This window comes from Budorcas taxicolor, chromosome 14, assembly GCF_023091745.1.
Source record: "Budorcas taxicolor isolate Tak-1 chromosome 14, Takin1.1, whole genome shotgun sequence".
Classification (NCBI taxonomy): Eukaryota; Metazoa; Chordata; class Mammalia; order Artiodactyla; family Bovidae; genus Budorcas; species Budorcas taxicolor.
The window spans coordinates 14,636,786-14,659,501 of NC_068923.1; the positions used below are offsets into that span (position 1 = coordinate 14,636,786).

Here is a 22,716-nt window from a genome sequence, read left to right on the forward strand (position 1 = left end):
TGCTCTGAGGTGACAGGCTCCAAGTGTACCGTGGACCCTGACTCCCCGTGTGCAAAGAGAGTGCAGCGGGCGCCACAGGAGCCCCGCACTGCGCTTGCCACTTGGTTCCAGGCTGGCTTCCTGCCCCCCCCCCGTCCTGCAAGGGGGCTTCCTGGGAGCAGCAAATGTTTGCTTCTTGGGCCAAGGAAAAGCCGCAGGCGACTGCACGGGCAGTGGTGTCCTCATCTCCCGGGACTTGCTGGGGCGGGGCCTCCTCCGCCTCACCTGCCCAGGACAGTGGGCACACGGCCATAGCCCCCACCACTCGCCCGCCTGTCCGGAGCCCCGGATGCGGCGGGGCTGTGCGTGTGGGCTGTGTTTGACAGGAAGGGCCCAGGTTTCCTGGGGGAGCCAGGTGTGGGTCTGAGGGCCCCAGGGCCTTCCCTCAGGCCTGCTGGCCTCACGCAGCGCCTGCCTCTGGCCTAGAGCTTGCCACGCTCGTGGCGGGTGCTCCCCATACGCCCCTCAGTCTGCCGTGCCAGCCACACGGTCTGGAATGTCTGCCGTCACCTGTTTGTGGGTGCAGTGGGGTGGGCACGCATCCTTGGTCACCAACAGAGAGGGCGGTCGGGGGCGGGGCTTGCCCAGTCTTCATCTTGCAACTCCGATCCCTGTGTCCGAGTTTGTCCAGGAAGCTGTCAGGGAGTCTCTCCCGTGTAAGCCCCCATGGGCTCCTGCCCAGCTGCCCTTCCCTGCCAGTGCTTGGGCTCCTCACCAAGGCCCCAGGTGACTGTTCTGCCCTCCCCCAGCCCAGAACAGGGGCCTGTGCGGACCGGGGGTCCCTGAGGCACACAGACCCCTGGTGGGCCCTCTGCTGGCAGACTGAGGGGACATCCTGGGGCTGCCTCCCCTGCTGCTCGGTTGTTTGGGCTTGAAGGGCCTGCCTTGGGGCTTCCCCAGGTCCCTTGGGTGCCCTTCTGTGCCAGTGGAGGTCAGAGCAGGCCCTCAGCTGCCTGGGTGCCAAAACCAGCCGGTGGGGCTCAGTTTGTCGAGGGCCCTCTGCAGGGCTCTCCTCGAGCAGCACCAGCTCGGGGACTTGGGGTGGACACCTATAGGGAGTGCTTCGCCCACCTGCTGTGTGCTCAAAGCCATCCTCGCTTAACCTCCTCCGTGGCCTGAAGGTTCCAGGTGCACAGCAGCCCTGCTGTAACCACTCTGCCCACGCCGCCCCTCTTCACACCCTCCCTGGCCCCTCGTCTCACCAGGCCCGCACCCCTCCTGACAGGGCCCCGCCCCACCCCCGCTTCTGACCAGGTGTGCCCAATGGGCAGGGGCAGGCAGTGGGCCAGGTAGTGGCCCTGCAGCATGGCTCTCGGAGGCAGCCCAGAACCCGCTGCTTGGCGCCGGGCAGCCCCGTGCCTGGCCTCGCTGACATCCGGGCCGTGGTCATTGGTCAGAGGGGCCGAGCGAAGCCTGCCCTGGGCCTCCACACTCATCAGTAGCATTGTCATCACTAGTGCCCTTTGGGGAGCGCTCTGGGAGGGCCAGGAGGCAGGCTTACCGTGGCACAGAGGGGACACAGGCCTGGGGGCTTCCTGAGGCATCCCCATGCTGGCCTGTGCTCCGATCCTGGGGCCTCCCCAAGGCGTGAAAAGCCCCGACTCTGAGCCTCCAGGCTGGCGCTGACCGGGCCTTGCTCTGTCCTGGGCGTTTCTGTGCCGGCTGAGGGGACAGGGCGGTCAGGTGCTGAGGGCAGGTTTGGTGGATGCTAGACTGGCTGGCTGCTGGATTTTCCCACCTTGGAGTAATCTGTGATCCAGCCTGTCCCGCTGGGGTGCAGACGGGTTGTCAGTTTTACTGCCCCAACACCGCAAAGGGCGCAAGAGCAGTTCCATCCAGAGCCCTGCTTTCCTAAGAGAAAAGGAAAACGCTGAAGCAGGCCCTGTGGAAGGCAGTCGCAGTGATCCTGAGCCTTGCATAAATTATCAGGCATGTCGAAGGCTTCCCGGTTTACGTCTGTCGTGGCGGTGCTAATTAATTATTCGGGCAGAGCTGGCGCGGGAGCGTGTGCACGTGCACGTAGTGCTGTGTGGTGCTCGCAGGCGTGGGCCTCCCGGGGTGCTGTGGGCTCCAGGAGCCAGGGCACTGCCATGACTCTAGCTGAAGCCCTGGGACCGCTCCTGCCTGGGAAGGAGGGGTGGTGTTTCCACTGCGGCCCTGGCGGCTTGTGGGCAGGGTCCCCAGGCGTCTTAACGAATGTGGATGGTGTGCTGGGGTGGCCCCGCCTGGCCGTGGCTCGGGGATTGGTGCTGGGAGCTGCCTGGGAGGCAGGGCCGCGTCAGCCTGAGTCCTCTGGGCGAATTTCTTTCCTGCCAGGGCTAGCCGTGAGGAGGAGGGAGACCCCCCAGGCCGTGGTGGGGGTGTCCCCAGGGTGGACCTTGTGGAGCCGGCCTTGGGAGAGGGATAGTCACTAAGCTTGGAGTGGTCCTACCCTGAGGTTCCAGCTTTAGTGGGAGGAGCAGGAGAGACCACCATGGCTCCCAGTCCAGGAGCCTGGCCCGGACTCCTTCACACAACACCCCCAGACTCCCCTGGACACCCTGGCCGGGCCCTGTGCAGGGCAGGCAGTGATGCAGTGGGCCCTCCCTCTGAGACTCCGAGCCGGGCTCTGGGCTGGAGCTGCTCTCCTGTCCCTCTCGGCGTGGAGCTGGGCCCACTGGGGTGGGGAGCTGATCTTGGGCCCAGATGGTGTCTCAGATCTCGGCAGACGCCTCTCCCGGGGAGCGCTCTGTTCCTGGCTCTCGTGACCCTGTGTGTTTTCACGGGGAAGGGTGCCAGGAGGGGTTGGGGCCTGGTTGAATCTGGCTCAGGCTGCTGCCTCCACGCTGTGCTGTGAAGGCAGGGAGCAGGTGCCAGGCTGCGAGGCCGTTCTGCCTTGATGGTGGGCCTGGCTGGAGGTGTCCCTGGCCGGCTCTGGCAGTGCCAGCCGTGGAGGCAGGAGCCTGGGCGGGGGCTGCTGTCAGAGCCACCCGGACGGGCCAGTGCGCCGAGTTTGGACGCAGCACACCAGGGGCAGATGGCTGGACATTTCCCTTCAGCCTCTCTTTTCCGAAATATGCTGATGTAAGGTTGTAAACTTCCCCCTGAGCGTAGCCTTAGGTGTTTTCTGCAAGTTAACTGTTTTTGTGTTCCTCTAAAACTTTTTCTAACTTTTGTTGTAATTTTTTCTTTGATCCAGGGTTATTCAGAAGGGATTGCTTCATCTCTAAACCTCTGAGGCTTTTGAGGTTCTTTGTAAAATGACCACTCCCCACCTTCACTGGGGGGGTTTAGGGTCCACTTTGGTAAAGCTCTTGTGTGTGCTTAGAAAGAATGATTCCACTTGGTGAGATTGGGGCTGTAAGGAGAGTTGTATTCGTTGTGTTTTTCAAACCTGTGGTGAACTTCCCGATTTTGAGGGGCAGGAAAGACTTGTTTTTTCCAGTCTCTGAGAGGGTGTGGAGACTTTCCATTGTGCCTGTGAATGTGCTCATGTCTCCAGTTGTCACTTTTGCATTAGTATTTATTTTAAGGTTATTTTACTGAGTGCAAAGCATTTAGAATTGTTACATCTCCCTGCTGGAATGAATCTTTACCGTTAGGAAATTTTTTTTTTTTTTAATTTCCAGCTTTTTGCCCTAATGTCTACTTTTTCTAAAGTAGGTATATGTAGGCCGATTTTCTTTTAGTTAATGTCGCAAAATGTGTACATATACACTTGTGTACATACATACATTGAGAAGGAAATGGCAACCCACTCCAGCACTCTTGCCTGGAAAATTCCATGGATGGAGGAGCCTGGTAGACTACAGTCCATGGGGTCTCAAAGAGTTGGACACAACTGAGCGACTTTACTTTCTTTCTATAGTTCCTTTTGGAGAAGGAAATGGCAACCCACTCCAGTGTTCTTGGCTGGAGGATCCCATGGATGGAGGGGCCTGGTAGGCTACAGTCTATGGGGTTGCACAGAGTCAGACACGACTAATCAACTAACACACACACACACACACACACACTCTGCAAATATGGTGCATGACATATGCAAACATGTTTACTTTTATAAGTAAACAACACAAAGTATTGTAAACAATCCAAAAAAGCCATTTTGTATTATGGTTAGATTTCTTTTTTTGTATTTAGCAAATAGTTGCTTTTAGAAAAGTGCAACCTGAAATTGTCCTTGTAAGAAGAGATTTCGTCTGTTCACAAAAAACCACAGTTTGGTGTATTTTGTGTATTTGGGTTTTAATCCAGTCTCTTCCTATGTGCTTTTTCTTTGTTGTACCTATTCTGTATTTTTTTTCTTCTTTTGGATGTATGTGTTTAAAGTCCATTTTTTCCTCCATTAGCTTATTACATCTCCTTTTATTTTTCTTTCAGTCACATTGTACGTTTTTGAGTCTATTATCGGGTCTTGGAAATTGCCGTCTGACCCCTCCCCAGACAGCATAAGAAGCTTAGAGCACCTTCCCCCTTTTTTCTTCTCTTCCATCAGACGTGCTGGAACTACCATGATTTTAATTCTCCGTGTGTTTTAGACCCTAGAAAGCGTTGTATATGGTCAGCCTTGACCCGGACTCACCTACGTATTCATTTTCCCATTTCGTTTCATTCCTTCCTTGCCTTCCGTTGAGAAACACCTCTTGAGATTTCCTGTGATGTTGCAGCCGTGCTGGGGGCCATTGCTCTCAGTGGATGGTTATCTGAAGGCTTCCTCTCTGGAGAGCGATTGTGCGTGGGAGGCTGTGGGGCTCCGGGGGGAGGCCTGGCCATTGCCGGCTGGCCCTGCTCTCCTGTGGGGTCCACTGCCCCCTTCTGGCTGCGGAGCTCCCCCCGTCTCTGGTTTTCAGCAGGTGTATGACGGTGTGCTTCCCGTGTGTTTTACGTACCATGCTCAGGCGAGTCGCGGCTTGGTGGCGTCCATCAGTTCTGGTCTAGCTGAGAGCTGAGCGCCTCAGCGCACACTCCTCTGGGCCGCCCGAGTGTGGTGAGGCCTCTGCTGGCGCTCACGCCGGGAGGGCAGGGGTCTCTGCTCCACGGTGCCTGGGGGCTGGGCCGGTGGGGCTCAGGCTTCTGGGCAGCTCGCTCCCGTAGCTTGTGGGGAGGAGCAGGACCTGGTGCCATCCGGCCCCCAGCTCCATGCGCCCGAGGCCCTGTCTCTCCCCGTGGGGTGGGGAAGGGGCCCTGGGCAGGAGGCGCTGCCGCCCCAGAGCCGGCGCGCAGTGGCCGCTGGTGTGCTTGCTTGGAGCCCCCAGGACTGTGCCCATGTCACCCACCCCAGCCCTGGGGCTGTATCGGCACAAATGGAGCCCGCTCAGGACAGGCCCCAAGTGCGGGCCTCCCCCGGTCTGAGCTGAGACCCTCTGCTTCCCACGCTCTGGTGCCCCACGGGTTACTCTGCTGCGGGAGGGACTTGGGCTGAGGCCTCAGCTGTCCTGGGAAGGCGGGGCGCGGTATCCCTCTGCAGGGGGACTGCGCCTTTTCCGCTGTCGGAGCATCTGCACAGACCACGTGACCCTGGGCAGGCGCCGGTGTCCTCAGGGCCCTCTACTCTTGGTGGCCCTCCTGCTTTCTTGTCTCCTCTGGTGTCTGTGGGAGGTGAGCCTGGGTTCCCCAGACTAACCGTTGCCAGGCTGATGCCCGGCTGAAAAGGCCTTCCCGCCCAGCGGGACCTCTGGTGCCACTTGAGCATCACCTGTGTGGCCCGGGGCCCTCAGTGCTCCCAGGGATCCTTCCGGTTCCAGGTTTGGTCCTAATGCATACAGTTGATGGGATTTGCAAAGAAAGTCTATAGTTGCGCACAGCGACTGCAGATCCATCCGCTTCTGACCATGAGACGTGCGGGTGCTTGTTGCTCTGCCCCTGTGTCTTCTCCCGGCCCCCTGGCATCTCGCGCTCGACGGTCCTCAGGAGTCTGCAGTCCCGCTGCTGGCGGTCCGGGCAGCGTCAGGACAGGGTCCAGCCCAGGGCAGTGGCAGGTCCCTCCTGTGGGGTTTCACGCATGGGAGCGAGCCGCTGTCCTCCCCACCTCCTGTGCCCCCTGGCAGCTGACCCTCGGGTACGTGCTCGGGCAGGCCCCGGGGGTTCTGGGCCAGGGTCTCTGGGGGCCTGTCCTCACCTGTTACAGCTGTACGGCACCCCCCCCAGGTGCGCTGAGGGAATCAGCGTGCTCCCGGGCGTCCACGGGGTGGGGCTGGGCTGGGCTCTGGTTCGTGGTGTGCTCACTCCCTCCCTTTGCATTGGTTTTGGGTGGCGGGGGCCTGGGGGCATGGTGCTCCTCCTGGTGCTCCTGCCCGCCTGGCTGAGGAGAGTCTGAGAGTCTGGGGGACCAGTGCCTGGGCCATCAGCCTGGCCCCGATCGCTCCGCCCTAGAGAGGCGCACGTCCGGCAGGGCCTCTGGGGGTCCAGACAGGGCCTCTGGGTGCCATGGGCCTGGGGCAGGGCCCAGCCCCCCACATTTGCGGGCTGCTTGCTGTCCTTCTCTGGAGCACGGCGCTTTCTGAGCCAGTTCGGAGCTGTTTTCTCCTCACGGTGTGCCCCAGGCTCTGGCCCCTGTCCACCTGACTGCCTTTGCGCATTGGCGGCGGCCTGTGCGGAGCCTGTTCTCCGTGGTGCTGGGTGTGACAGTGGCTGCTGCTCCAAGCGCTGGGCACGGGTGGGCCCCGGCGGCTGGCAGCAAATGGCCTCGCCACCCAGCAGGGGGCATCCTGTGAGGCAGCACGTGCTGGGGCGGCGCAGCTGAGCCCGTCTATCTGTCCATCCGGCCGTCCCAGGGTGCAGGGGCGAGTGCCTTCAGAGCCGCTCGCTCCCCCACACCAGCAGCGGCTCAGCCACCTGGTCCTGATTCGTTGCGGGCGGCAGAGGTATGTGGGGTGGGCAGTAGGGCCTGGGGTTTTGGGGGAGAGACAGCGTACTTCGCTGTGTGCAGGAGACGGAAGGCAGGCCCTGGCCCTGCGAGCAGACCCACACTCCCAGCCCTGGTGCCGCCATGGAGCCTCGGGGGTACGGCGGGAGGGTGGGGAGGAGCAGGCCGGGCCCACGGCTCCCAGCGCGTCCGGGGTGAGCCTTGCTGAAGCCAGGCTGTGCAGCGAGTCACCAGCACCACGTGTTCCCATCTCTGCTCATCTGCACCCGTGTAGAGTCTGGAATGTTGGAATAGGGGCGGGCTCGCCCTCAGGACCTGCCCTCCTGAGCTCGGGCACCACCTACAGAGTGCGGTACTGGCAGCCCTGTGACCTGGGCATCAACAGTGAGGGGTGGCCTTCCCTCCCTCTGGGCACCTTTGCCTCCGGCTCCGGACGGCAGGGCTGAGCCTCAGGTCAGGCGGCGCCCTTTGCTGGAGAGCCCACCAACCTCAGGCAGACCAGCCTGGGGCACCCACCACCCTGAGATTGGGAGGCCTCTGCCTGCCCAGCCCCCTCCCACCCCTCCTCCCCCCTTGCCAGCCACAGAGGCCCAAGGCCCTGTCTTCAGAGGTGTGTGGGGCTACAGCCTCCTGCAGCCTTACCCTGGCCCTAGCAGCGTGCTTTCTGCGGGTGGAGCCTGGGAGCTGTCCCTGAGCAGGGCTGCTGGGCCAGAGGACCCTGAAGGGGCCCAGGCCCAGGCTCCTCCCTGAGGGCTCAGAGCTGAGGGTGGGGGGCCCCTGGTCCACTTCTTGGCCAGCCCGTGCTGCCCTCCCGCCACCTCCACGGTTGGCAGGGCGGCACATGGCAGCGGGCCTCCTCTGGCCAGTGAGCCCCAGTGGCTCTGCTGCCTTCCCGCCTCCGCCGCTGCGCCCCGTCTCCAGCTCGTCTGTGGCTGGGCCGGCTGGCTCCAGGGCTGAGTGAGGCCAGATCTGCCCTGCACCCAGGTGCCCTCAGGCCTGCTCGCTGCCCCTGGGCTGCAGCTCTGCTCCTCTGGCCACCGGATAGGACAGGTGAGTGGCCAGGAGAATCTGGGTAGCCTGGCACTTGTGAGGACACATGTGGTTTTCTCTCTGTGGTCACTGCTTTTTATAGCGAGGTTATTTCCAGGCTCTTTCAGAAGCATCTGTCTCTGGCCCCGACTCTGAGGAAGCTGGGCTGGGCGCCTGAAGGGCCAGGCTGTGGCCAGGAGGAGCGCTGTCCTCGCCTGGGCCACCGGCTCTGGGCCATGTAGTGGGACTGAGATTCCTGGGGACGACTGAGGCCCGGTATCTGTCACACGTCTAGGGGCACACCCCGTGTCTGCTGGGTACCTTCCCCCCCGCCCCCCCGTGGATGAGGATGGGGTCCCTGAGAGTGAGAGGATGGAGGCGGGCATGTTGGTTGGCGCCTGTCCCGTGGCGCTGTGCTTAGTATCTGGGCCAGCCCCGTGGGGAGAGCAGGCGTGTTCTGCACCACGTCCCCCATCGCTCACACCTGGAATGTGGGCCTCTGTCCACCTGGGACTGGTGGGCACTTTCCTGCCACCAGAAACCTCAGCAGAAACTGCCAAGGTGGGGTGGGCCTTCACCTCCCAAGATTGGCTTTGTCCCTTCAGCTGACCTGGCTTGTTGGGGGCCCTGGTGCTGTCAGTGGGGTGTGGACAAGGCCCCTCCACTCCCTTGGTGGACCTGGGAGTCCCTGATGCTCCCTAGGGCTCTGGCCTTCTGGGGTCGCAGCCTGGTGGGGGAGCGGGTTCCCCCCAGGCCATCTCCCTCTTCTCCTGGCTTGCCTGGCCCAGGCTTCCAGATGGACAGACACAGGCGTGAGAAAGGCCTGCTGTCCTGTGTGGACAGAGACCATGTGCGCACAGACCCAGTGCGGGGCTAGGTGGTGGCTGGCCCCTGGTCCCCTGGGCAGTCAGGCCTTGGACCTCTGCAGGCAGGTGCGTCAGCCCAGCACAGCCTGGTTCAGCCCGGGCAGGGGCTGCCTGGTCTCCTGTGGGGGGAGCCCAGCCATGTCTGGGCACTGCTCTCTGCCCGCTCGGGCCTGGCCCTGTCTCTGGGGGAGTGGGGGGAGGGTGGGCTGTCTGCCTGGCCTGGATCCTGCCTTCCCTGCCTTTTTTGGGGGCGCCTGGCCTTGGGGTGTGGCCATCTCTTGCACCCGTGGGCCCTGCTCCCTGAGTTTGCCCCCGCGCCGATCCCCAGCCACACGCCGTGCTGTCTCCTCTGCCTTCTGGGGCGCGCCTCCCTGGAATGTGCTCGGGCTCCCTGCCCCCTGTGCCCAGGGCCTGCAGGTGGGGCGGGGGCTAGGAGGTGCTCCCTTCCCCTCCTCCATCCTTTAGAGTGACGCCTAAAGGGGTGGGAAGACCCACCCCCCATAATGTACAGCGACTGCCAGGGAGCAAACTGCCCCCATTTCACACAGACGGGGCGGTGTCATCGTGCAATCGATGGCTCGTGCACGATAATTACAGGAACCGGCGGCTTGTGTTGCTTGAGTGAGTTTGAGAAGAGTAGGGTCTCAATCTTCCCTCTAATAGGGCCCTGACAGTCCTGGCGCTGTGCGTCTCTGGCTGACAGTGTCGTCATTAAACACCAGGTAGCGTGGGATGGCAGCGGCGGGGCCAGGCGGCAACAGGGCTGTCTGTCACCTCCCCACTGCCCACGCTCCTCTGGGCAGGTGACGTGCGGCCCAGTTGGGCTGCCGCTGTGACTTGGTGATGGTAGTTGTTCACCGTGGCTGGTCCCTGGAGCAGGAGACAGGAAGCCTCGCGGGGCAAGACCCAGGCCCGCCTTTCCCCTTTCAGGGACAGGCGTCCCTCCCCCTTGCTGACGTGTGCCTGCAGCCTGCGTGTGAGCGAGCGCGTGTGTGAGCGAGTGCGTGTCCACGCATCCACCCCTCTCCCCAGGGCCCCCTGTGCAGACTCTGGCCTGGAAGGCATGGGTGGGTCCTCTGCGTGTCAGAGTCTGGCAGAGCCTCTCTGCAGGCTGCCTGAGCTGTTCCTGGGGGGCCTGCAGGAGGGCTGGCCCTGAGGGCACAGCTGGGTGCCGTGGGAGCCGGGAGGGGCCTCGGCGGCCCCGTCCCCTCCCCCCATCCTCTACCCCCCCCTCCCCCGCCTCTCCCCCCAACCCAGGCCCCGGTGTGGCTGCCTGCGGGGACGCGACCGAGCCACTGACTGCGGCAGGGCTTGTCCACCGTTTGAAGTGCCGGCAGCCATCAGGCACAGGAAAAGTGGAGTGATTTATTAGACTCATAAAAATTCATACTTTGCGATCCCCGTCATCCCCCGTTTGAAGCTTGTTAGAGCGCTGGGGGCTGCGGTCCCTGGCAGCTCCCACTGAGCGAGTGCGGGGGCCGGGCGTCTGCCTCCTCCAGGAGAAGGCCCTCTCCAGTGTGGTTTGTCCTGAGGCTTTGTCTGTCCTCCTGTGGTGGGAGTGGGAGGGCCAGGCCTGGTCACTGCACGCCCTGCACCTGCAGGTCCTGGGCTGGGACCGGCCAGAGCACTGACTGCAGTGGGCCCAGGGTGGCACCACGTGAGCGCTATCCTGGTGAGGACTGGGGGCGCAGGGAGCCTGCAGGGCGAGGTGGAGATCTGGGGTGCTGGAGGAGGTGTGGGTGCAGGGGCAGGTCACAGTGTGTCTCTGGCTGTCTTTATGGTTGGAGCCCTGTGTCTTCTAGGCTGACGTCAAAGAGTTGAGCCCCTTTTTTGTCCTTCCTGAGAAACTCCTACACAGAGGCCCCTGGGCCTGGTGCCCGCCCTGGCCCTGGTGCCCGCCCTGGCCCAGCCTGGGTCCCTTCATGCGGGGCAAGGTGGGCAGGTCATTTTTCTTCTCGTCCTTAGGGCTGATGTGCCTGGCAGCTCTGCTGCACGGTAGGCACTGTGGATCCCCTGTGGAGGGGGTGGAGGGCAGAGGGCCCCACTTCTCTTGACAAGGAGGCACCCCCTGAGCTGGCCAGAGCCAGCCCTCCCTGGGTTTTCCCCTGAGAACTGAGGTCTGGGCGGGGTGAGGGGGCCCAGCCTCCTGCCTTGATGCTTGCTTTCATCCACCTCTTTGCAGGCAGCATCTCGCTGGCTCTGCTTTAGGTCCCGGACCTTCCGCAGGGTGTGTGGGGCCAGTGTGGGAGCTGCCCTGCCCCTGGCGTCTGCTGGGAGCACCCCTCTGGGAGCACCTCTGGCCTGGCAGCCGTCCCCCTGCTTCCCGCAGGTGGTGGAGCTTCTCCTGGTGGCCCTTGGGGTCTGCGCGCCCCTCCTCAGTCCTCCTGATGCTGTTGTGGTCTCACCGTCTCCAGGACCATAGGTGTCACCAAGGGAACAGCTCAGATAGGCTGATGTTCAGAAAAGGTGGTGTCCAGAGACGACAGGGCCGTCGTTGGCGATCTGGCGGGCTCTTTTCTGCTGGCCAGGTGTGAGCCTTCCACCAGCCTCGAGGCAGCACAGGGTAGTCCCAGACTCTCTACCTGCCTGCAGGCCTCCCTGCTTCCCACTGTCCCAGGAGCCGTGGCCATGCCGTCCCCTCTGTCTAGACCCACCCCCCCACCCCAGCCAGCGATGTCATTGTGGGCGTACTCCCTGAGTTCCCTGCTTTGTGATTCCTAAGCAGGCAGTTAGCTGGAGGGGCCTGTTCTCGTGGAGGCTGGGGGTGGTCTGGGAGGCGCCCTAGGAAGAGGCGCCATGGGGAGCCCTCTTGGGAACTGTGGGCTTGAAAGCTCTTTGAGACCTCGGAACCCAGGAGGAGCAGGTTTGGGTGCTCGGAAGCTGCTTCAGTTGTTGGCGCCCACGCCCCAGTCAGGGGGAGGCCTCCCCCGATGTGGGGCCCTTGAGCAGGCTTAGGGAGTGGGGTGCAGTGCGGGCTGCTGGTGAGGCGGCAGGCTAGTGGGGCCCGCGTTACTGGGAGTGGAGGGCAGCTCCCGGGGCTCCTGAAAGCCTGAGCCGTGATGTGGCCTCTTGGCTGTCTCACCCCGGAGTTGGGGGTGTGAGGAAGTGTCAGGGCAGCTGCTGAGGAAGAGCAGGTCCGGTGACAGGGGGACTTTGAGTCACACAGGACTGGGCACGGGACACCCAGGCTGGCAGGAGGCTCACCCCACAGCCCGCCGGCCGTGCTGCAAGACCCTGGGAGGCTGGGTGCTCGACTGACCCTGTCCACTCCATTCACTGGCGGGGCCTGGGGCCCCCTTCAGGAGCAGAGCTTGGTTTCTGGGGTATCTGACAGGCGGGTGGGGTTCTCGGTCCTCAGGCTGTGCCTGGCCCAGGCGCCTCGTGCGTCTGGTTCTGGCGAATCCCCCGCCTGGACGCCAGGCGGTGGCTGTGGCCCAGCTGTCCTGTTCTGCACCCCACTGGGCGGGAGGGTGGGAGGCGGCCATGCTCTCCGGCTCGGCCTTCCCCGGGGGCGCTGAGCTGTCTCCTCGCTCTGCTGGCCCTCAGGTGCGAGGGTGGCACCCTTGGGCTGCGTGGGAAGCCCAGCCGTGACTGTCCGCTTTCTTGGGTCTCTTCCACGGCCTGTTGCTCAGCCCGCCCATTCCAGAGGCCCCAGTGCCCGTGTGGACCCGGAAGCTGGTGCGCGACGGGCCGCGGGGCCCAGTCAGGGGAAGCCTGGCGACAGGCCTCTGGTCCACGCTCCTCGAAGTCCCAGATCTGCCTTGCCGCCCCCGCCCCGCCTTTCCTGACGGCGCCCACCCAGCCTCATTGGGATGTCCGGAGCTGACTGGCCAGCGGGCTGTCGGGGGTTCCTCCTGCCGCCTCGTGCTCCCATCAGCAGCCCCAGGCAGCCTCTGCTCAGAGGCGCTCCGGTTCTAGCTCCTCTTCACTCGTTAAAACAGTCGTGAAATCAGCTCGTTTCCTCCTAGTTCTCGCCCTTTGAAGTTCCATAAAAGCCTGAACTCCCTCTCAGCCCCAGTCCGCAGTGACAGAGCGAGGGCCTGCCCTCCGTCCGGTGGCTCTGCTGTCTGTGGTGCTCGTTGAGGGGGGGTGGGGGCCAGGGTCAGCTGGAGGCCGGGCTGCTGCGGACGGCCACCCCGAGGGCTGGTTCTCCCCTGTTCCCAGATGGCCGGGCCCCGCGGCTGGCCTCCCTGGCAGCACCCCCCTACCCCGCCCCAGCCGTGAGCTCGGCGTGCGGGGCCAGGGCCGAGCTGATGGATGGGCTCATACCCATTCAGATATGATGCCAGCAGTTTTTTTGTAGTTTGTCTTCCACTGCGGTAGTAAAGTTTTTAATTAGGGAAGCTAATGAGATCGATTAGTCATTAGAAGTGACCTCTGCACAGCGGGGCGGAGAGGGCTGTGTGTGTGGGCCTGATAACGCGGCGCCCGGGCATCGTTGGCAATAAAGGCGCGAAGGGTTTGATTTGAGTGAAATGTGCCACGGGGAATACATCATGCGGAGAAAAAAATTACAGCCCTGGGAGTCTGTAATGAAGGGAATTAAACCAACATCCTATCTAAATAACATGATTATCTACACAGACCTCAGCCAGCCAGGAGAAAGGGGAGAGCCTGCTGCCTGGCGGGGCTGTGCTGGGCTGGGCTCAGGTGGCCCTGCCTGCGCGAGGAGCATGCTGCCTCCTGGAGACCACACCCGCCGCTCTGCCTGCGCACAGGCTTTGGGGCTGCCGGGCCTCCCACCCCAGCTTTCTGGCCCCTGTGTGGCATGTGTGGTCTTAGGAGCCCCCAGTCCTACCACCCCTAGGACGAGGGTGGCACGCCACTCATCTTTCCGCCTTGCTGAGCTCGTGCCCTGGACAGGGGCGCCCTGGACAGTCCTCTCGGGGGCCGTTGTCAGGCTTGTCCACCCCTGGGCCCATGCTTCCCACAGGAGAGCGGGAGGGTCTGCAGGCCCAGGCCGGGGGCCGTAGCACGCTGTGGGGGCGGGGCACGGGCCCTGTGCTCTTCCCCTGCCTCTTGGATCTGGAGGGCGGAGGTGTGGCGCGGGAAATGTCTGGAGAGTGACAGTGAGCCTCTTAGGAGGGAGGGTCTACTTTATTAGTTTGTGTGTTTTTGGAAGTGGTGACGGGGCACCAATAAGGAAAATGCAGTAAGTTGAGGATAGAGTTGCTCTCATAGTAGGGCTGCATTGCAAAGAGATGTGAATATCAGTGCTTTTTGCAGGCGGGAGTTAGGGCCAGGCCCGGAGGCTGTGTCTCAGTCCCTTGGGCGATGGGGACTAGGGGCTTCTTGAAGGAGGTGGCACCTGGTGGAGCAGGGAGGGGATGGGAGAAGGGGGCCTGCATCTGGTCGAGGGGGCGGAGCGTGGGATGGAAGCAGCCAGGCTGGGCAGGGGCCAGCGCCCATTCCCACCCCACACAGCCGTGCCCCAGGCTGCAGAGCAGGGCACCCCTGGGCTCTGCGGTGCGTGTCACAGCCCCAGCTGGTGGGTGGTGGCCGCTGTGGGGGTCAGAATGGGGCGGGGGGTGGGCGGCCCTGCTGGAGGGGACAGGCAGGGGTCTGTCCAGGTGCAGAGGCTCTGTGAGCAGGGGGCTGGAGGGGGTTTGGAGGCCATTAGGTCAATGTGGGGCTTGATAACTCAGAGGAATTCTCATGTTTCTGAGCTCATAGTTGGAACAAGCTATTATTGATTTTTGTTGGTCTCTCCTTGTTTGTAAGACCTTGAAAATTCAATTCAACAAACATTTATTTATTGATACCCAGGGTATGTTGGGCTGTGTGTGGTGTGGGGCTGCCCGAGGCTGCAGACCCGCCTGCTCGGTCACTCACCAGGACTGGGCCCCCAGGGGAGAACGAGCTCCCCTCGTTCTCCATGACCCCTCCTTAGCTTCCGTCCTTATGAGGAGACAGGCAGATGGAGACAGGTGGGGCGGGATGCCGGCCTGGGCTTGCCCCGACTTCTGTGGACCCCCTGGTGGGCAGTGGTTGTGGATCCCTGCCATCAGTCCCGGGGAGCAGAGGCGTCCCGCACCCTCAGCATTCCCTGGGCCTTGCAGCCCACACCTAACCTGACCCGGCTGGGTGCATGGAGCCTGCACTTTCCTCTGTTGTGGAGGCTGCTAGGAGGGCCTGGAGTCCGTGCTGCGTCCTGGCCGTCTCATGTGGAAAGGCGGGGCCCTTCCAGCATCTGGACAGGGAGGCATATTGCCCGTTCCAAAGGCTGTGCAGGTACGGTCACTTCGCTGGGTGGGCGGGTGGGCCTGGAGAAGAGGTCCAGGCTGAGGTGCTGATTGCTGACAGGGGAGGACTGGTTGTGACTTGGTGGGCTGTTGTGTTCCCAGCTCTGGGAGATGGTTTTTAGTTAGTTACCGTCACCATTCACAGAGCAGTAACTGCTTCCTGTGGGGTTTGCAGGTGCTGGGAAGATGTGTCCTTGGCCCAGGGGAGTAGGTTCAGGTCAGGACACACTGGTTTGTGCCACTGGACAGTGGGGTGGCTGGGCACCGCCGGGACTGGCGTAAAGCAGCGAGGCACGTGGGGCCCTGTGGGGCCACTCCCGCTCCTGGGCCCGGGCGGCCTTCAGCTGAGGGTTAGCTGATCCTTGCCCTTCCTTGTGCTGGAGTTCTGGTGGTGAGACCAGTGCATTTTCCTGGCGCCCCCGTGTGTCCATCCCCCCAGCTGTGCTGCCCAGAAGTCACCCGCTGCGGGGGTGGTGGTTGTAGCCCCCTTCCAGGCAGAGCCCTGGGGTGCGTGCAGGCATGTGGAAGTGGGCCCCAGGAGAGGCGCCCTTGGGAACCTGGGCCCGAGCCGCCTGGCCTGAGTGCTGGCTAAGCCACGAGGGGTGGCAGCGCTGCGTTAGCTTTAATTATCTGGGCAGTTAGAGCCGTGCGTTACGGAAGGCGGGAATTAGATGTGCTCCTTGAAGCCATGGAGAAATTGCTGGCTATCAAGTTGAGGGAACTGGGGCAAAACAGATCCCTGTTAATTGCATGAAACCTTCAGCAAAGAGGAGAGCTGTGGTGTATATCACTCTGCAAAATGTTATGGAAACGGAAGTGATTAAGGACATAAATCTGCGTGGATGCAGGGGGCGGGTGAGGGTGGCCAGAGAGATGAGCGCCTTGCACCCCAGCCTCTGCGGCCCACCCGTGGCCCCTCCTCACTGCCCACGGGAGCTGGGCCTGCCCTGCTGCCGGCTCTGGCTTCAGGAGCTGCTGGGCTCCCCTGAGCGGGGTGGGTGTGGGCAGGGTGGATCGAGCAGTGGGCGGCTCCCCCACCTCCCCTGACCACTGTGTCTGGGTCTCCCTGCAGCCTCCAGCCTGCATGGCCAGCGGCCCCCTCCCACCAGCAAAGTGATCAAGACGCGCTACCGCATCGTCAAGAAGACCCCGACCTCGCCTCTCAGCACCGCCCCCGGCCCCCCGGCCCCCCCGTCCTGGCGGGCCCGGCGGCTCTCCCTATCCAGGTAAGAGGCCTGCGCCTAGTGGGCTCCAGAGGCCGGGGTGGGCCGGAGGGCCTCAGGGCCTGAGCACACCTCCTCAAGTGCTTGGTCTGTAGTTGTTGGCTAATTTTTTCACCCAGCAATTTCTGCACAAGTCGTGTGGCCAACCTGTGTGTGCCACACACTCGTGCATCCTCACGCTCCCTGTCCTGTTATTAGCAAGCCGCTGGAGCTGGTCTGGGAGCAGCCACGGCCCGGACTGTTGAGGCCACACCACACTGGGTGTCCCTCAGGGAGAAGCTTCTGGTGAGAGAGGCTGGGCCAGCTTTCTGTCCTACGGTGATCGTCAGGGGCTGGAGGCGAGGCTACAGCCTGCTCCACCTGCCGGCCCCAGGGGCCTGCTGCTCGTGAGGGCTGTGGCCTGGCTCTGGGCGGTCTTTGGCTGAGGGCATGTGCAGGCTGGGTGGCCGTGGGAGAGGAGCTGGGGACCTGTTGGCCCGCGGTAGGTGTGCCAGGAGGTCAGCCTGCCCAGGCGGTCAGCAGTGCCCACCACCCTCCTCCCTCCCGCTAGGCCAGACGAAACTTGGCCCTGCTGCCGGCTTTTCTGGAGGCGATAGCTGGAAGTATATTTTAAATTAATTTTACTGTACTTTTTGTAATATTTTTGTTTTAAATAGATTTATAAGCATCTTGGGGGCTATTTCTACAAATTTATGAAGATAATTTTCACTCTCTCGATAAGGTTAAATTTACACCTGCTATTTCCATATTAATTCACAGTGCTAAGTGGGTCTAATTTTCTTCCGTTCTCCTATCTGGTGAGCATGGCCTTTCCTAATGCAATTTCCCCCTCACTAAATCACTGTGATCGGGAGTCATGATCGAGCTAAATTAACTTAAATTAATTTACTTAATAAGAGCCCCAGATCATCGTGAATGAGGTTCAGATTTATTGATTCTTGCTCCCGCCTCCCCCCCTGCAATCGGCGTCCGGCCACCTCGGCAGCCCAGGCCTGGCCCCGCCTCTGCCGGGGCTGTGTGACTTTTGTCAGGAGGTGCCAGCGGGCCTCTCCTTCTGGCTCCTGGGGTCACGGGAGCCCAGGTGTGGATCCAGCTGGGCCAGTACTGAGTGCTGAGTGTGCCAGGCTGTGATGGGGTCACTGATCAGAAATGAGCGCCAGGCTTAAGGGGCAGGGTTCTTGAGGGGGGAGGTGGCCAGGCGCGCCCCCGAGGCAGCCGCCGCCTCAGTTTCAGCCAAGTGTCCAGCCCCTCAGGCGGAGGATGGCCCAGTCAGCAGCAGAACCTGGGCTGTGCCTCCCCTTCAGCTCTGGGGACTGGCGGGGCTGCTGCGTGGACAGGTAGTGGGGTCCACATTTGGGTCAGGTGCACAGCACGGGCTGCTGGGACAGGCCCAACCAGCCTGGCCGCCAGCCCCTCTCGGCCGCTGCCTGCCTGAAGCTCCGCATCCCCGTCAAGGCGGTCCGGGCCTGGTGGGGAGGCTGGGTCGCCACCCAGGAGCCTTGCCAGGTGCCTGGGGTGCCAGCCCCGCAGCCCTGGCCATGCTTGGTGGCTGCAGCTGCTCCAGCTCTCAGCAGCCCGGTGTGGAGGTGTGGCCAAGACACGTGTTAGCTGAGGGCGGGTGTGGGGCCTGCTCGGGGGCTGCTTCCCTGAAGGCCTTTCTGACCCTCGCCAGGCGCCTGGGAGGCCCCTGAACGTGGTCTGGGGGTAGGGGAGCTGAGTGGCCGGGAGGCCCAGGAAGTGTGGCTGCCAGTGGATGGGTTCCTGTGCCTAAGGTCACCTGTGCCCTGGCGGGGCCTCCTCCTCGGCAGAGTTGCCGCCCACCACTGCCCGGCCCGCCGTCAGCTGCTCCCGCCCAGCTCAGCTTGTCAAGGCAGCAGGATGGGCCTGTCCCCGGAACCGGCGGCCACCTTGATGCCTGTCCACGTTGCTCCTTCAGTCCCTCAGAGTTGGGGCTGCCTGTGTGTGGCCGGCAGGTGATGGAGAGGCCCCAGGGCCTGCTGGCCTTGACCCTGACCTCTGTCCTGCAGCGGCAGCTTCCCCAGCTCTCCCTGGCAGAAGGAGGAGTTGGGATGGCGACTGGGCTGAGGCCAGGATGGGCTCCTGGCCGCTGAGTGACCACGAAGCAGGGCTGTCCACCGGGCACCAGGCTGAGCCCAGGGACCAAGAGCTTTTCTCGGGCTCCTGATTGGTGCCCCAGGGAGACAGGACACCAGCAGCGGGCTGGCTGGCAGGCCCTGCTGTCCTGAGGTCTCAGGAGGGCATGTGGCCTCCGAACGCTGCAGCCTGCTCTCACCCCACCCGCTCATCCTCGGGAGGCAGTGGCCTCTCTGCCTGACCCCTGCCCTGCTGGAACCAGCGGGGTGGCTGTCCCCAGACCTGGCTCCTGGTGTCCAGGAAGTGACAGAGATGGCAGCATCCTTGGCTTCTGCCCCCCGGAGGCCCGTGAGCCTCACTGTGGCCTGACCCATGTGCCGGCGTGGCCACCGCTGTTAGCGCTGTCCCGTGTACCAGGGCGCATGTCTGCCTCACAAGATGGCTTTGCATTTTGCCCCCTGATTTAGACGGAAACCTACCTACTCTGAGCCCCCGGTCAGTTTTGGCCTCATGTTGTGGGGGCTGAGGCCCACCTGGTAGCCTACATTTGCAGCAGGAGGCTGGGGTCCCCGCCCACCCCTGTTGTCTGCTCTGGAGGTGGAGGAGGTTCTGGTGCTGCTGTGGTGAGGCTCTGACTCCAGAAACACCTGAGAGGAAAGTCCGCTGGAAGTAGGGCCATTAGCCCATCAGGTCTATCTGCTGGTCAGCCCTCATCCCATTGGGGCAGATGGAAGGTGGGAAGCCCCTGAACAGCAGCTCCTGGACATATGCCCTCCCAACCCGGGCACTGCCCACCAGGCTCCCTAGACGTGTCTGTCGTCACATTCAAAGCCCTCGGCTGCCCTGGCCAGGAGAGTGTCCAGAGGCCCGGGCAGGCGGGACACAGTGGCGTCTGCCCCTCCTGGGAGCGACGCTGGCATGAGTTACCCTCGGCGCTGTTCCATGCTGCTGTCCAGGCTGGCAGATGCCCCACTGGGGGGCTGCCTGGCTGTGGGGGCCACAGAGACTGGCCCTGCGGGCCTAGGCTGGTGCTCGCTCCAGAGGGGCTCACGGAGTGCGCCCCAGAGCTGAGGCTCATGCTGAGAGAGGGCTTAATTTTTTTATTCTAAGATTTGTGGATTTGCCATGCCCTCGCTGGCTTCCAGCAAGTTCATGAATCTGAACTGAAGCTGAGATGTGACTTATGTCCCTAAACGGCCTGTCACTTGTTTTCTCTCCGAATTCATCTGATGGGAAAGTGCGGAATAAACAGAAGCCGCTGTGCTTAAGCAGCCGCGTCTGCAGGTTGCGCTATCCTGACTACAAATGGTGCTGTCACTGGGCCTGCCGCCCGCCGTGCTGCCCTCTTTTATTTTATTTTTGTGTCTGTGCAGTAAATCTTAAGTAATCTCAAATGTATGACGAGGTTTGGGCCATGACTTTGAAGGCTCTAAAGCGCTTCTCCAAAGTGACACTTGTCGTCGTGAGGATGGGCAGCGTCCCTGCGGGGACCATGGCTCCGCGCCGTCCCCTCAGCCGCCCTTCTGGGGGGCAGGCAGTCCCCTCGCCCCACCCAGCCTCCCCCACCTGCCTTACCAGGGTGCTGGGCGGCCCGGGCTGCCACGAGCAGACGCTGCACGCGGGGCTGCTCACACAGATGTTGACTGCTCGGTCTGGAGCTGGACGTCTGAGGTCAGGGCCACCCCTCCTCCTGTGGCACACGGCCGCCTGCCTGCTGTGTCCTCACCTGAGAGGGAGACAGAAGCCCGGGTCTCACGGGGACACTCATCCTGTCACGGGCCTGCCCTGATGACCTCGCCTCACTCTCGTGCACCCGTGTGTGCTAGGTCGCCTCAGTCATGGCTGACTGCGACCCCTTGGCTGTAGCCCACCAGGCTCCTCTGTCCTCGAGATGCTCCAGGCAAGAACACTGGAGTGGGTTGCCACGCCCTCCAGGGGATCTTCCCGACCCAGGGATTGACTCAGGTCTCCCGCATCGCAGGCTTTACCGTCTGAGCTGCCAGGGAAGCCCCATCTCACCCTCATCACCCCACAAACGCCCCGTCTCCAAACTGTCACACCGTGGCTAGGGCCTCAACATGGGAATTTGGGGGGACACAGCCTTGAGTCAGAGCAGGGGTATCCTCTGAGGGCAGTGGGACTAGGGTCCCCACAGCCCCCCACCCTGCCCTGAAGGGTCTGTGGCACTTGGAGGAGCTCAGGGGGCACCCCGGGGAAGCAGCAACCCCCCGAGCCCCACCCCAACTCCGGGGGGCCAGCCTGGGGGTGCGCAGAGGCCCTCCCAGCTCAGCCCAGGTGAGGCTCGCAGGGTGCCCTGGGCTGGGCAGCGGGGACCCATCCCCCGAGGGGCTACCCACGGCAGCCGTCCTGTGCCGGGCAAGTTTTCTGGTCAGAAGTCAGCAGAGAGTGAAGCGGAAGCTGCCGTGGGTCGAGTGCCAGGAAGCACTGAGACTCGTCCAGGCTGACAGAGGTGGGCCCAGAGGAGGCTTCTCTGGGCAGGGGCCGTGGGGTCGGTGAGGGCCACGTGGCGGGGGCTTCCCAGGGCGGGGACGTAGCCCAGGGTGTTTGCTCAGAGGGCAGTGGCCGCGGGAGGTGCTGGGGGTGGGATAGGCATGCTGCTGCACCTGCGGGGGCCGCAGCCTTCCTCCAGACGGCCCCCTCCCCAGGAGACTGCTATGTGCAGCCCTGGGTCACACACGGGGTGCCTTGTGCTGTGAGGGCGCCCGCCTGCCCTGGGGCAGAGCCTGGCTCCACCCAGCTGTGGCTCTGGCTACCCTGCCGCCAGTGAGTGGCCTGTAAGACAGCGGAGGAGGGCCCTGGGCCGAGCGCCACTCAGGCAGCTCCCATAGGGGCTCTGAAGGGGCCGTGCGAGTGGAATGCAGTTTTGAACTGGTCTTGCTACAAAGGGATGTGTCCGTTTCAAGCGGGGATAATGATGGGTGTGGGGGCGGGGCTGGTGGCTTCATGGGCAGTGGGCCATCGAGGTGGTCCTGGTTCCGTGTCAGAGGCAGTCTCTGCCCCCTCACTGGGTGCGTGAGATGCCAGGTGAGAGCACTTCCTTGGGGCGTTTGAGTGGGACAGGAGGGGCCCCCACATTCTGCAGGGCCTGCCGTGGCCCCCACGGGCTGCTCCCTCTGGAGACAGGCCTTCCACTTGGGCTGGAGATCGCGGGTGTTTGCACATGAGCCCTGGCTGAGTGTTTTCTCTCCTGGGTCGTCAGTGCCGCAGCTCAGTCCTGGCCAAACAGAGCAGGCACAGGGTCTGGTCCCCAGGCAGGTGGCTCTGGTGACGCCTCGCTGCCCCTGGGTCTCTGGAAGAGGAGCCAGTCCATGCCTTTCTCTTGTCCACTCAGTCCCCAGGTGCTCGTGGAGGGCCTGCCCTGTGTCAGGCCCCTGCTTGTCTGGAAGCTGTGGCCCAGTAGCCAACAGACTGTGTTGGGCCCCACCTGGGCGTGACTGCCGCCGAGGTCTCCGCCAGGCCTGGCTGTGCTGAGTGGAGGGGGCCAGGCACAGCTCTGTTCAGACAGTCACTGCCGGGCTGCAGCCCTGCTCTGTGGCTCGTGCCCTGAGTGGCCGCTTTATGTCAGCATGTTGGGGACAGTGCCCTATTGCGGCTGACCCCCCCCGTCCACCCCAGGGGAGCTGTGAGCCAGGGGCTGTCGGGGAGAGGGCTGCGTCAGGAGGCAGGGTGGGGCTGGGCCGGTGGGCAGGGCGGGTTGGCAGGCAGTCACCATGGGCTCACGGTCTCACTCTTGGTCCCTTTCCTAGTCAGTTTCTAGCATGCGGTGTTTTGGGTAACTTTATTCTCGCCTACACAGAAGCACAGAAGAGTTGCAATAATGATACGTGGAACCACAGTGTTCTTTGCCTGGGCACCCCGATTCTGGGCACCCCAATTCTGTGCACGCCGCTCCATCTGCTGCGCTGTCCCCTCTGCTCCGTCCCCTCTGTGGGGACGCCCTTCGGCAGGAGCCCTGTAGGTCCCTCAGGGTGTTTGTCGTGCCCAGCCGTGTGAGCGGCCTGTCCCTGCTGGGCCTCCTGCCCCGGGGGCGCGGCGTCCTGCAGGGAGCTGCCGCCCCTCCTCCCCATCGCCCTGTATGTCCTTCTCGCATGCACTCGAGGTCCTCACTTGACAGACTGTGAGCTGTTACCGTTTGCTCCATTCTAACCGTCCATTTGCCTTCGCACTGGCCTGTGGAGGCCCCTCTGGGCTGCTCCGGCTCCCTCCATGTGGCACCGCCCCTCACCGAGCCTCCTTCGCCCGCACAGCAGAAGCTTCCAGGCTCACCTGGGACTTTGGCTCCGCGGGCCCGACTCCTGGGAGCCCAGTAGCTGCTGGTGGTTCTCAGCCGTGGGGGCTCTCTCGACGGTGCTGACGGG

General features: G+C 62.9%; 2 protein-coding genes across 2 annotated transcripts in view; one reads left to right on the forward strand and one right to left on the reverse strand.

Moving 5' to 3' along the window:
* Window positions 1-22,716, reverse strand: part of LOC128059631 (zinc finger protein 850-like) — a 259,860-nt gene that overhangs the window by 93,768 nt on the left and 143,376 nt on the right. The window lies entirely within an intron of this gene.
* Window positions 1-22,716, forward strand: part of ZC3H3 (zinc finger CCCH-type containing 3) — a 62,005-nt gene that overhangs the window by 8,972 nt on the left and 30,317 nt on the right. Inside the window, exon 4 of the mRNA XM_052651867.1 lies at window positions 16,093-16,246. Within this exon, the coding sequence (XP_052507827.1) occupies window positions 16,093-16,246 (154 nt within the window). The remainder of the gene's footprint in view (window positions 1-16,092; window positions 16,247-22,716) is intronic.